General features: G+C 37.7%; 1 protein-coding gene across 1 annotated transcript in view; it reads left to right on the top strand.

Moving 5' to 3' along the window:
• The window catches only part of ARID1B (AT rich interactive domain 1B (SWI1-like)), a 304,313-nt gene that overhangs the window by 256,200 nt on the left and 33,327 nt on the right, over nt 1-14,786 (top strand). Inside the window, 3 exon segments of the mRNA XM_009997342.1 lie at nt 4,082-4,227; nt 11,770-11,879; nt 12,644-12,802. Coding sequence (XP_009995644.1) covers nt 4,082-4,227; nt 11,770-11,879; nt 12,644-12,802 — 415 coding nt within the window.

Genomic DNA, 14,786 nt, shown 5'->3' with positions numbered 1-14,786 from the left:
TTGTCAACAGAGGAAAGCACAAAAAGCAAATTGCCCCCCCCTTCCCATTTTTAATCTCTTCCATTTGCCAAATACTTTGAGATCTACTTGTAGCAGTAAAGCAGGAAAAAAAAAAAAAAAAAGTATAGGCTAAAGTATGGTGCTTAAATTGATAGCATCATCCTAAATTTGTATTAGCCCAGCTGCTCTTTTGACTTACTGGGGAAAAATGCATGATCTGGAATCACAATATTGGAGGAGTTAGAGCTGGAAAATACCTGACAGGTCATATAGTTCATATGTAATGCAGGATTTCTCTGACCACTACATTTTAGAATGTGTTGTCTGTGCAGAAACACCAAGTACTGGTGTTTTCTTTGCTCCTATGGAGGGTAACTGCATCTCACCATGAAGAAGACATTTTTCATGATAACTCAATGTGTTTCTTTTCTTGACTTTTTCCTATTATTCCTTATTATCACTTGTGTCATCCCTGAGCATCCCTGCTGTTGGTGTTTATGTGGTAAATATTGTAAAATTGTGTACTTAGCTGGGATGGTTCTTCTATATAATTCATTGCTGGTCAGTTGAATTTTTGCCATTAGATGTCACTACATGTACAGCAGACTATTTTTAAAAGACTTGGGTTTTATTTAGCCTCCCATAAAAATGGAGGAGGGAATTGGGACATGTTGGAGAGAGTCTGGTAGTATGCCTTGACACAACTACTTCTTAAATAGTATATTGGATATGCCTTTACTAAAAGCAGCACAGAAGGAAACATAAGATTTTTGACTTAACTCCAACAACCAACAGATGATGCTGCGACCTTAAGCATATATAAATATGTTTAGCAGCTGCTGTGTAACATATTTATAAGTGTTTAGTGACCTGGAGGTTAATCAAAATGAGTTTGGTGATCTCAGCTCGGTTCTTAATGGACTCCACTTCGTATTACAGCACTGATGCAGCACAATTTGTCACGGTCGGCAGTCTTTACTCAAAGGAGGCCCACTGTGGAGTGAGAATTAAAGGCTGAAGTAATACCTGATTATTTCTCCCTGAAGAAACTTTCCCTTCCAAGCCATCATAGAGCAGAATAGTGTGTGGAGGAGCTCTGTGCTGCAAACTGGACACAGTCTCTGGATAAAATAACGTTTATTCTGACAGGATGTCACCTCTCAGTGCTACTGAATTAGCTTATGTGTGCTGCGGTCAGTGCTTTGGTAGGGGGCTGGGGAAGGACAGGGTTCTGCCAGAGGTGGTGCGAAGTCTTTTCACATGCTGGGCTGGAGAGCTGTGTCCATTCCAAGTGTGGAATTACATGGGAGGATGAAAGGGAAGGGTATTGCCTTGCCAAATGAAATTTTGTAATTACGTTCTGCTATTCAGGTCTTTCTGGGTACAGAAGCAGTTTTTTTAGACTTTGGTGGTTTTCTTGCTGGCCAAAGCTGGTATACCTGGCCAAAGCTGGTATATTTCTTTCATTTAATTTCCTTTCTACATCTAAACTGGAAAAAGTTTTCTACTTTTTGATTTAAAGCTGTTGTACAGCAGTATGTTTTCATTAACTGCAATTGAGATTGATGTCCATAGTGGGTAATGTGAAATAGGTTGTACCTCAACTTGAGACAATGAACTGTCCCATGGCTTAGAAGGTATACATGCTGTAGAAAGTAATAGTATTGAAATATTAGTGAGTCAAGAACAATTTCAGCTTACCTGCAAGTTGCACATCTCCTGTGTATTTTCAAAGCAAAAGAAGAATGTTAGAGAAAGATACACCTGTAGAGATTTCTGTCTTTTCCAGAATCGCAGCCTTCCTACATAAAGAACCTCTCAAAATCTGTTACTTTTTTTTTAAAGTGTAAAAATGCACTTACACACTTTATTAATCTTGACTAGTAACTTTACCCAGTAAGAGAAAGAATTAACTTAACCAGCTTAGAAATAACTTTTCAGTTAACTGCATTTGATGAAATTCAGCAAGTTTCAGCTAAAAAGGGAGGATGGTGTTGTTTAAGATACAGTATTTACATAAGAAAAGCTTGATTGTGTGACTGAAATCTTTTAAAGTTATTGCCAAACGGTTCTACTATTCTCTTTTTCCTTTGTAATTTTTCCCTTGGAGCATTGCACCACTGTGCGTTTTAAATCTTTTCCCCCCACTACTCATTGCAAGCTTCATCAGGGAAATGACATTGTATGGTAGTTGTCTCCTTCATATCAAAAGAAAGCCTTTGCCTCTTTGCAAGAGTGAAGAAAAGTTTGGCTTCAGACAGCAAAGGACAAAACTGACTTGGAAAAAGATGCTTTATTTAGATAACACATTCTCTTTTCCTTTGAAAAAATTCACTTCACAATGTGTCAAGAAAAATTAGGCCAAAGATTGCTTTAATGGTCTTTCTCCTGTGCCTCCTAAAAAAAGAAAACACTTTCTACCAATTGTGTCAAGAATCTGCCATGAGTTTGGGGAAGACTAGAAGCCAGTGAAGTTATTTAGGGTTTTTGTTTAGGGGATTGTCTGTTTTGTTTGAATGCTGCATAATAATGAAAAATAGAATTTATATCTAAACTCCATCATGCTACCAGAACATGCAGCTTTCCCTGCCTGTAGAATAAAATTAAATGCTTTGTTTTTCCAGAGAAAAAAAAAGGAGACAGGTACCAAAGCTCTGTAAAGGGGTGGTTGCTCCCTTTCTTGTTTCCTTTATTTGGAAAAGCAGCATGAATTTACAGTGGGCACATTAGAGAAGCAGGTCTGAGTTTTGTATTTTCCTGTGAAGGCTGTGAATATACAAATAAGTGTATTTTTACATGTGTTTCTATTCAAGTATATGATTTTTTAAATATATAAGTCTAGATCCCTATCCATATCATAATATGTAGAGTCTTCTACTATACCAAGAAAAGGTAGATAATTTTGGTATGGATTAAAAGAATAAGAAGTTATTTTTTAAGTTGGATCAAGCTTTACATTGTGATATTCTGCTTACTAGGATTGGATTGTTTTCTTCTTGTGCCTCAATTTATCTGTAGAATTGGCTAAATCAGTTACAAAGCATACTTAGATACTTTTTGGAACTTAAGAGTAGATAAGGCTTAGACTTCAAAAATACTTGGTCTGAAGATCTTCACATCTGAAGATGTTGAGAAGAAGGACTTAATTCAAGGCAGTTTTCCAGACAAACCGAAGTCTGTTATGAAAGCATTGCACAGATATGTAATTACTTTTTGAAACTAAAGTAGTTCTGCTGAGATTCCTTGTTTCAACCAATTGTAATATGTACATGGTTTCTTGAAAGACTCCATATAGATGTCAGGTACAACAAGGTGAGCATTTTATCCAATGCTATAGTCACAGCTTTGGTCACTTTAATGGTGTTCGCTGAATGACTACGACTTTGGGCCTAGATCAACACTGACAATGAGAACATCTGTTGTGATTTAAAAAAACAAAACAACAAACAACCTGTTTTGAGGAAGAAGAGAAGAGGAAGTTAGGTGTACATTATTTCTTTGGGAGTCGTGTGAATGGCTTTTGGTCATGAGTTATGCTCAGGCTAAATGTTGATGTGCAATTGAATTTCTCCTTTGCACCCTGGGACTTAGAAGTGCTTTACGGGAAAAAAGTTGTGTGCAGTAACATCAGATACAGAAATCTAAAAGAAATTCCATGGTACACATTTTTCTTCTGATCATTTCACTGTTTCTTAAGCCACAGCAGGCAAGAATGTCTATTGCAATGGTCAAAATGTAATTCACTGGAATTTTTTGGTGTCAACTTTAGGTTCTAATTTTGACTCCTGATCACAGTGCTGTTTACTCTTAGGATAAATGAGTTGCATTTTTCTGCCGCTTTGTTGTGATGTGTAAAGACACTGTATACATCTCTTGAAATTTGTGTTCAGTCCAATTCTGTTTCAGGTACATGGTAACTAATTCAAGACTAATAGCTCCCCTTGTGGGTAAAATGAACTAATTGAGTGCCTTCTCCTTTGCTATTTGCAAACAATAGGATATGTACTCTGTGACAAACCACAGCATCTTCAGCAATGAGGTAGGTAATGAGACATTGTGTGTGTGCTTTTGCTTCTCCTAGGCAAGGCAATTTTCCTGCCATGAATCAGAGCGGTATTATGGGATCCAGCTCCCCCTACACTCAGCCGATGAACAACAGCTCTGGCTTGATGAACCCACAGGCTCCTCCTTACAGCATGGCATCTAACATGGTGAACAGTTCAACAGGTAATGGTGGGTAACCTTTCAGCAGTGGCCTTCCTCCATAAATCTGCTTAATGGTACTAGCCCTGGGCTCGTAGCAGAGGGATAGTATTCATTCAATTCACACCTGTTGGGTAGTTTGGAGTGATTCCAAATTAGGCTAAAGTATTTGCATTTTTTGTACAGTAACTCATACATTTTTCTTTAAGTCCTTTTGCACAGCTTGTAGATGGGTACAATGACCCAGTTTGATGTAAGTTTCAACTGGCAAGTATATGTATATTTGTGTATGTGTCTGCAAGAGGAGGAAGGAGAACAACCTCATCTTTTACTAGGGTACTATTGCTTTTCAGTGCCTTACTGCCCAAGATTATAATTTCAGATATTTAGTGTGGTACTGGTTTAAAAAAAGACATATGCACCTGCTCTGACTTGGAAGATGCTGTACGTTGAGCACTTAAAATGACGATTCTGTTCTGAAAATGTAGGCCCTATTTACTGTTTCAAAAATTCATATAGCCATATATAGGATTTCTTCATTTACTTATTTAAATATCAGTACATGAAATTTAACCATAGATTCCTTTTGCAAAAAAAAAAAAGGGTATTCAACATAGCTGCTGGATTTATCCATATCATGACTTGTGAATTTAGAATAATTTGCAGCTTTGTGTGTGACTGTGAAGACAGGTGAATGTAATTCTGTGCAAGTGTGCTTGTCCGTATTCAGCTAGAACTCCTAACAATTATCTTCCATCAAGGTAATACTTCAGTAAAGATCAGTTCTTTGATTGGGGTGAATTTGAATGGAGTTTCAATGACCCTGAAGTGGATTCTCCCAAATATTTATTCCAGTCATGGGGGTTCTGTGCATGCTTTACTGATTGCATTAGCCCTTTTTTTAAAATTGTGGGGATTTTGAAGTTTTCTGAAAGCTGAATAAGTTGTGCTGAGATTATTTTTTTATTAGTGGTTTTTGTCTCTTTTGTTTATTTTATTAGAAATGCCTTACTATTTAAATTGTGTCTTACCAAGAGCCTGTGTGGCAGTATCTTCCTCTCTGCCCTGCTTAGCTTTCTTCATTCCTTCATCCTTTGCCTCCTTCCCAGTCTCTCCTCTCTGCAAATGTTGTATGTCCCTGCTTCCTAGGCTGAAAATGACCATTAAGTTTCAAGTGTCTCGTATGTCCAGAGGGTTTCTTTCCTACATATAGTTGCTCCTGAGACACTTAACAGTGTCTTATTTTTCAAAAATATGCTGTTACTAGTTTTGGTTAGCAGAAGAAGCAGAAAGGAAGCTGTTAAGCAGTAGGATTTTATTTTTTTTTTTAAAGAAAATAAAAGGAAACAAACAAACAAAAAAAACACCAAAAAAAAAGGTTTTTTCCATTGTTGGCTTGGAAGCCATTGGTTAGTCCAGACAGCACACTTCACTGGATGAAGAGAGAAAATTTATTGAAAAGATCATTAGATAATAGCTTGCTTTTCCCCCACCAGAGCTGTCCCAGGTAATATTATGTTTTGTTTGTGTAGTTATGTGTTTTGTCTGGCTTGCTGAAATAAAATTACTTCTGAGCATTGAAACTGTGCTATAAATTCTGTTTTGCTATTAGCAGAAGTAATTTTTCCCCCTTTTCCTTTGGCCCCCAGAGCTGCAAAAATAACCAACAGCAAACAGATGGCAGAGTGCCCTGCCTAAGAAGATTTATGTATTCCTAAGGAATAACCAGTTTAAAGGAAGATTCACAGACGGTTTTTTGTTCAGATAATTCAGCCATTCGTTATTTCATACAGTGGAAATCTGTTCAGTGCAAGGCCATTTATCCTAGCAGTCTTTTGTATGGGGTAGTCATACTCTTTTTATTGTGTTATGCATTCTGAAATATTGGATTTTTAATAATTTAAACATTTATCAGGGTTTTTTCTGCCAGTGCATTTGTGAGGTTTTCTTTTGTTCCAGTTTTATTAATTCAGAGATTACCCAGTGGAAAGGAAGTGTGAGATGAACTAGAGGAGTTCAGTGCACCTCTTTTCCCCTCTGTGTGTGAGCAGACATGGATCTAGATTGCACTGTATTGCTTTACACAGCCAGCCTCTGAGAGCAAACAGTGTTGGTACGGAGGAGCAAAAAGAGAAAATTAGGTGTGAATATACTGCTGGGGCACGTGCATCGGGAATGTTGCATTTCCCCCTATCCTGACTGCTTCTGCTTGGGTCAAAGAAATGAAGGGCTGAGCTTAAGGCAAGTGTAAATATAGTACTGAAAATGATAATGTCTTGAGCTAGGGGAGCACTTTAGGGTCAGCTCTGTCCCTGCATTTGGTGAGGTGGAGAACTTGCAGGTAATTGCTGCTTACAGGCTTGAAAGTGGCATTTTGCATGACACAAAGCAAAGACCAGTTGAGCTGTCTGGCTCTTGAGCCTTTTTCCCCCTAGTGTAAAGTCACACATCTGTCAGGTGAAACAGGGCTCAGTCCATGTGTAGGGCCAAACCCAAATGCAGCCCAGTGGCTGCTGATGGAGTAAAGTGTTGGGCTTTGGTGAACTTGCTCACATGCACTGACCATGCACAACAGAGGCCAATGAAAAACTAAGGTAAGCCATAGGGAAAAGCTGGTTTCTTGGTTGTCTGTGTTTTGAAGAGTGCAGTTGTGTTGTTGCCTGTTGTGAGGGAGAAATGTGGGTTTTGGTTATATTCATTTTAATAAAATGCGCTTTTAGGTTTTACTCTATAATAGAGGAAGATTTAGTGATGCTGTTTGGAATTGTTTTCATACAGTTTTGGAGCTTCAGTATAGTGAAGTGTAACACTGGTTTTGGCACACGTTTTTATTAGTATTTGTAACTCCGTATTACCAGTGGATCCTTTTTGTTCTGTATTGTTTTTAATTAATGTCACAATTTAAAAGAAAATAATGTTGCACTTCTGCATCCTGGTACTTCATCAGTGACTGTGGATCAAACAACAGATCTCCAGCTTCTGCTGGTGTAGAGCAGTCCAGGAACATGGAAATTATGAGATCAAAGCAGATGGATCCTTCTGATAGAATATCCCATGTGACAGAGTATTCCATCCATAACAATACCAAAAGCTTCAAGAAGAAATGCTATAATCCCTTCACAAACTGCCATTCAGAAAAATTGTATGACCTCCACTGTTGTTTTGTTATATGGGTTCACATTTCCCACATATGTTTTAGATTTTTTCCCCTTATTTTTCAAATACAGGCTTTAAACATATGTATATAATAAAAAGAAACTTACAAAAGCCAACATAAATAAAATAATACTTTCATGCTGTGAGCCTTGTTAATTCTAGTGAAAATTATCCTTAAAAATAAGTAATATGGAGTTTGTAACTCACAGATTTCCATGTTGTGCTTGCACAGAAACTGACACTCATACTCTCTGCTACCTCTGGAGATTAACAAAACAATAAAAAAGCATTAATCTCCTTGCTGCTACAGGATCCTTTCCTAATTTCACTACCTCTGTCCTACAGAAACCTTCCATTTTCTCTGTGTTATTATTCCCAACAAATTTTTAACATTGTATTTAACATTACTTGACATAAAACATTTAAGTTTTAGGATAAGTTATTTGCCCTGAAGGAATTAAAAGGATGCTCTTAAAAATAACATGAAAAATAGATACAATGCTTACCTTTTCATATATATTTTATATATTTAACATGTTTGTTTGGCTGAACCTCTGATAGAGTGAACAATCATATTTGTGAATGCAAAACATTTTTTTAGAAATCTTAATAGGTTTTCTCTGTTTCGTAGCTTGGTTACATTTTTAGTTTTCTGAAAAATGGAAACCTACAATTATTTCACTTTTTTTCCCTCTCTAACGCATATCTTCATATGAGCATAATGCACATTTCAATAAACTTTCTGAGGGGTGTCAGCAGTTGGCCACAGCTGGAGTATGTCATCACCTACACTGCAAACAAGCAATGACTGTAATCCAGTGGTCGTTGTGTGCCAGCTCCTGGCACAGAGGTGCCCGCATCCCAGACCACATACACTTGTCATCCCATGGATGAGAATTGGTCGACAGAAAGGAGGTGCAGCTCTGAGGTCCTTGATGGCCTGCTTGTCCCTGCCAGATAGGTGCCTGATTGCCCTGGGCTGTGCTTTTCCCCAGAGGGGGATGGTCATTTGTGGCAGGACATTAGGCAATGCTGTTGTCCCTCTTCTGTTTTCCCTGCAAGCATAAAAGCAGTAGGAATCCTCTTGCCAATTCCATATGAGTCACAAAGCTGCTGCTTTTGCTTTTTCAGTTTTTTCTTTTTGTTGGTTCTTTTTTTTTCAGAGGGAGAGGGCTCGGGGTGGAAGAAAGAAAATAATGTGTTACAAAGGATGTAAAATTCTTTTTTGTGGAGTCTGATTTGTTATTGCACTAGCAATAAAGAGAAAAACAATGTTTGTGTATTGCTGCTCCTACAGTATTTCATCATCTTCTGGGACTGACAGAGCAGCCTTTAGCAAAAAAAGAATACTTTGCTGCAGTTTTACTCATGTCAATATCTGCCTTTGAGTACATTAAATTCAGTGTGGAACAGTTAATTCAGGACCTTGACCCATACTTGCTTTTTGAAATCATTCTAGCTCTTAAATTCTTATAATAAGCCAGAGGCTAGTACTTGAAACCTATTCACAGTATGCTAGAATGCTTTTTGAGTCAAGATTTCCCTGTTATCCTCCTCTCTTAAATGTTTTATCCTTTAGTCTGCACTTCACACACAGAATTATTAGTACCTGTGTAGAAAGAGACTGTGTCTTGTTTTAGCAGTTTTGTGACAATAACAGTATTTCAATGCTCAGAAAGGGGTCAAAGCAATATTCTGGCTGTACCGCTTGGCTAAAAAAAAAAAAAAAAAAAAAAAAGGTCAAGGAATGTCTGTTTGCAAATCGCTGGAGAGTCTGTTTGCAAGAAGTTATGAAACAGTGTTTCAACAGCAGATAGAAAACTAGCTGTGGAAACATGTTAGGTGAAAGGTATAGAGAACCCTGACAACCTTGCCATTTGCTGGTAAAATCCTTGCAGTTCTCTTCTCGATAGGAAGAAAGGTTGTAGATGAAGTAAGTCCTTTAGAACAAGAAGTGAAACTGAATTTGGGAAACTATTATTTTTTTTCTTAGTTGTATCTAACTCCTTTTTAGGTTGCATATGTCACCAAAAAATATTCAAAAGCCAGAATGAATTGGGTATTTTTTACATTTTAATACATGATTAATGCAGTCAGAATATGTGTGGTAAATTGCAGGCTAGAGTTACTTGCCCTTTACATGACATGCTAACTTAAAACTTCTCTGGAAAAAAGAAGAAGTTATAAAGGAATTATGATAGAAACAGGACTACCAGGAGTGGGAACAATTATTCTATTCTCTGTAAGAGAAATACGATGTGCCAACCTAGATAAGCGAGATATCAGCAGAGGATTTAGCTATGCAGAATTTTGGTGAAATTTGGTTATTAACTTTGCTTTGTTTGACCTCTCTAAAATTGCTTTAGAAGGGAAGAGTCATCTTTGGTTGCTTTGAAACCAAGCCTAGGACTTCTCTTTTAGCGCTTTCACAGCATGAGATATGTTAAAATGGATTTTGTTTGACAGATCTACATCCCAGTTCAAAACCAGACTGTGGCATACATTTTACCATTTAGTACATATTTTAATCTCTAAAAGAAAAATAACCTTTTTTTAACTGTAGATTTCAAAACTGAAATGTGTTTCACTGCTGTCCTTCACTTCATAATGGCCACAAACAGAGTATAAGGGCAAAATGCATACATATTAAAGGCTTAGTGGATGCTGGCTTCCCAGTATCATATTGCTTGGCTGTTTTGTTGAGGTTTCACACATACATACATAAAAATAACAGCATTTTTAGCTGATCCAAATAGATTTTTCTCTGCAGCTGCATCACTTGAAAAAGGCTTTTTGTTCCAATTCTTGAAGTCTTAAGCATTGCAAGTAATTTTTAATTATTTTTTTTTTTATCTCAATTATGATTTGTGTTGTGATGACTTTAAGGGCTTGATTGGGCTACAAATGTGCTTAGAAAAAACAAGAAAATGTGCCCATGAAAAACACCAGCAGTTGAATATTGAGAATATTGAGCATACAGTTGTAAACTCACATGGCACATGGCTGGATAGGTTTTTTTGGCAGACCCGTAGTCTCAACCTGCAGTGATGCTAAAGATATTAGCAAATTAGCACTGCAAAGCTTGCCAGCGTATTCACCAGAGTCCTGCTCATGCTCTCACTGCTGTAATTAAAACTAATTATTTTCTAAAACATAGTAATACATGAATATGTGCAATAATCATTTTGTAGTGGGCAATCTGTGAAGTATTTTTTAAAGCTTCTTTTCCCTCTCTTGTCTTTGGCTTGCTATGCTGTGTGCCTGCTGCCTAGTGCATGCCAGCATTGTCATGTTGCGGAGAGACACACTAGTCTGGTAATGATCAGACAGATATATATATTTTTTTTTTTTTTTTTAACAATGATGCTTTGCTGATTCTTCTGCTGATTTGTAAGTTTGGAATATATATATTATTTCCTTTTTATTGCCTTGTAGGTTTTCCTATGTTTTTCTTGCCTTAGATCCTTTAGATTCTTTGAAAGAAGAGGGGGCAGTAAGAAGGGAGAGGAAGGGAAGATAATCCAGTCTTTTGCAAATGTTGTGCACATGATTTTCTGCAGGGAGAGAACCGCTTGGTTTCTTGCTGTTGTTCTGGTTATTTGCATTGATTCAGTGTCATGGCACCTCCTAGCATCTGCTCTGCCCAGTATTTTCTGTCTGTTTATCTGAATGTTTCTTCTTGCATCTTTCTAGAAATCCAGGAACCCTGCAGCTCTGCAGCAATAATACTATCCTTAGCACTTGCATCTTCAAATAAACATCTCCCTTAAACTCCTCACAACCCTTGGGAAGCAACTGCTTGCCATTATCAGAGAAGGACATTTGTGCCTTCATTGTAGTCCCACCTCATTTTGGCAGGAGGGGAGGAACTCGAGTGCCAGTTCTCCAGCAGAGCGGAGTTTACAGCTTGTGGTTCTGTAGTTAAGGCTCACAGCAGCTGAGCCATTCATACCCAAGTCGGTAGGGGCAGGAATTGTCTGCGGGACACCCGCCTTCATACAGATGTAATTGGGAAATTCAGCCTTTTTTCTCCAATAGCAAATGCACATTATTTTAATTCACATTTGTCTGTTGCTAAAGAGAAAGTGCAGTAGTTATTAAAATAGACTGTTGTTCTGCTAAAATGTGGTGGTCAAATGTGGATATAGTTGAAGATGACCAGTAGCATGAAAAAGGCTTTTACTCTGTAAAGTGTTTGTTGTTGTTGCGTGGTGCTTGTGTTCTCCCCTCCTTCATTTTCTTTTCTTTCCCCACTTCAACTGAAGAGGTTTCCAGGTTTCCAGATGCGTGGATAACAGGACAGAGGTGGGATAGCCTCTGCTTCACATGTCGCCATGATCTTGCAGCAGGAAGTGTGTTTTTTCCTACAAAGCCAAACAATGCTTAACTATTTCTCCTGTTTCCGATCAGCACCTATGGGTCTTGCAGATATGATGACACCCGGTGAGTCCAAACTACCCCTTCCTCTTAAAACAGATGGCAAAGAAGAAGGACCCCCCCAACCTGAGAGCAAGTCAAAGGTATTTACCACCTCTGCACGTGATGTTGGTTCAGCCCGCAGAAGTCTGCTGTTGTGTCTTTCATCTTCGGGTTTTGGCCTACCCACTTCTGTTCTTTCCTGCATGCCTTTCCATTCACGTGCAATCTCTTTGTTTGTTTCTTTTTTTCTGTTTTGTTTTGTTTTTTTTTTCTTTTTTTCTTCATTGTGTGGATCTGAAAGTTACTAGTTCTTATGGCATTTCAACTTGCGGGGGCAAAGCAACCCAAGCCAAAACTTGCGTGGGGATTCGGCTGTGCCAGGTGGGTGGGAAAGAAGGGTCTTGCCTGGTTTCAATACTTGCAGCCATTTTTCTCTGCCTTCAGTTACAGCTTCCTGTTTTGGCCGCCTCAGCAGCAGCAACATACTTCTAATATTTTGCTTTTCCACCTTATTTGATAAAATAAGGTGAACAGCTTGTTTTTTTTCTTTCTTTCATAAGGGGAAACCCATGCTTAGCATTCCATGTGAGCTTGAAATAAGCATGGTGGCTTAGTGACTTTAGCCAAGCATCCAGCAAAGTTTCCAAATTATACTAATTATCAATGTTGGTTTAATACTTTTCTATATATATATATATAAAAATATATTTATATATGTGTGTGTTTTCTGTATGTGTCTCTCTGTTTATATATATTTTATATATAAAAACTGGTCAGTCTGTTAAACTGGATGTATTTTTTTTGTTTTTAATAAAGTTTGCCCTGCCTTTGTCATATTATTATTTTTTTTATTCCTCTACCACAGGATAGCTACAGCTCTCAGGGTATTTCTCAGCCCCCAACCCCAGGCAACCTGCCAGTCCCTTCCCCAATGTCCCCAAGCTCTGCTAGCATCTCCTCATTTCATGGAGATGAAAGTGATAGCATTAGCAGCCCAGGCTGGCCAAAGACTCCATCAAGCCCTGTAAGTGGCTCTGTTGTTGTTTTGTTTTGTTTTTGTTTATTTTTTGTAATTAATTATATTTTAATGCTTGCTTGTTTGTTTTGTAAATTCCTTTTCTTCATTATTTATTCACTAAACAGCTTTCTTTCTTTGTAACACTGGGTACAAATTCTGCTCTCGGAGACATGACTGTAAGTTCCACTGCCTGGCTTCAGTGGGGCCTGAGCATGCTTATCCAAGGGCAAAATTTGTCCCAACAGTACTTTGAAATAAGAAAGAGTAAAATTGTGTGCATCATGCAATTGTGCTGTCTGGTAATACAGCAGTTGTTGTGAAGAAAACATCCTTTCTGTAGTGCATCAGCTTCCAAGCATGCTGACTGTGTTGTTAAGGATAATTTCATTTCTGTTCCTGGGCCCAAACTCCTTCACACAACTGACTTCACTCTGGTTGCTGCACTTGTCTTTGCTTAGGATTATTTAGGGGGGAAAAAGAAAAGAAAAAGACGTTTTCTTCCCTGTTGAAACTAATATCCATCAAAGTTTAAACTGTAGATCCAGTGCCACAAAAAAGCTGCCATATATATTTTTCAAACATTCTTGAATTCTGTGTTTGGAAATACAATCATTAGATTATCAGGGCACAGTATAAATGAAGATTGTTTCTGATTTGCTTCATTCAGCAATTTTGACATTACCCATATTGTGGGTAGAAAAAAACCTGATGCATGTGTGTGTTTAGAAAACTATTTTTAAAATCAATTATGTTTAGTCTTTCTCATACAGATTGTAACAAAAAACCTGAGAGAGATGTGTGGAGCTGAAAATTATTTTCATCATATTCATATCTATATATATACACATAGAAAATCTCTATAAACTGATACAGGATGTAAATGTCCACTTGGTCATTTTTTATTTGTGTTTCTGAATTTAAAAAATATATCTTGTTCCTCTTCTCTTTCCTTTTTACCAGAAGTAGTAATGATGATAATTTCTCTGTAGCGAAAGACTGAAATATATTACTGTGAGGAATGTTGGTTTTTTCCAATGTTAATGTGCACTTAAATTAGCAACAGTTCTTTGATAACAGTTTTCACAAAGTGGTACATTGAATGTGTGTCAGGGCAAACAGAGAAACAGCAATCGGAGGGAAAAAGATCTACCCATCCAAAACCCAAAGATCTAGTGAGTCCCCTGAGCAAAGGGGCAGCATGGCATGAAATGCACCACCTTAATGTTTTAATGTTTATTTAGCAGTGACTTTGAGTCTCAGAAGGCAGCTGGTGTTACTTGTTCCCACAAAATCTCATTTTTTTCTTAACAGCATTTCTGAAAGCATGGTACCAAAAACTCTGTTCATTTTCTTTGTAGTAACTTTTTGAGTATTGCTTGTTTGGGTGGTTTTCTGGAGGAAAGGAAGAGAGTTCTTGTACAGGCTGTCCAGGAAATCAAGTTCTTCCTCTACAAAGCTACCAAATGATAATACGTTCCTGAGCTCATCGCATGAACTGCCTAGAGTCATCATAAACATACACGGAGGTTTTCCTAAGTAAATATGCCAAAGTTATAGCATTGGAAAAAATAGATGGAAGGAGTTTGAGCTTTCACTTTTTTTCTGAACACCCTTCTGTCCAAATGCTGCTGCATCGTTAGCTTCAGTTAGATTCTTGGTACACAGATACGGATAAACACAGTACTTTGGAAAGAGAGAAAAAGAAGTGCTATAAATTAGCTGATCCCTTTTTACCTGTGAAGGCAAATGTACTGGATAACTTAATTGACTTCAACAGCAGCCTGACATAGACTGGAACGATTGATTGCAAGTGTTTTGTTACACCTGGAAACAGCCTGAATTTGTTCATTAAATCCCAAAGCTACTCCATATGCTACAGCATCTCCATTCCAACAGAGAAAAAAAGCAAGGTTGAATGCACTTCACAGTATCCCTGTGATCCTACTAAGTGGGTCCTCTTTCAGCAGTTTTAGATGGAAGCAAGGCAGGA

The sequence above is a fragment of the Chaetura pelagica genome, unplaced genomic scaffold (genome assembly GCF_000747805.2).
Source record: "Chaetura pelagica isolate M959 unplaced genomic scaffold, ChaPel_1.0 scaffold315, whole genome shotgun sequence".
Lineage (NCBI taxonomy): Eukaryota > Metazoa > Chordata > Aves > Apodiformes > Apodidae > Chaetura > Chaetura pelagica.
This window is presented reverse-complemented; position numbering and strand designations above follow the sequence as displayed.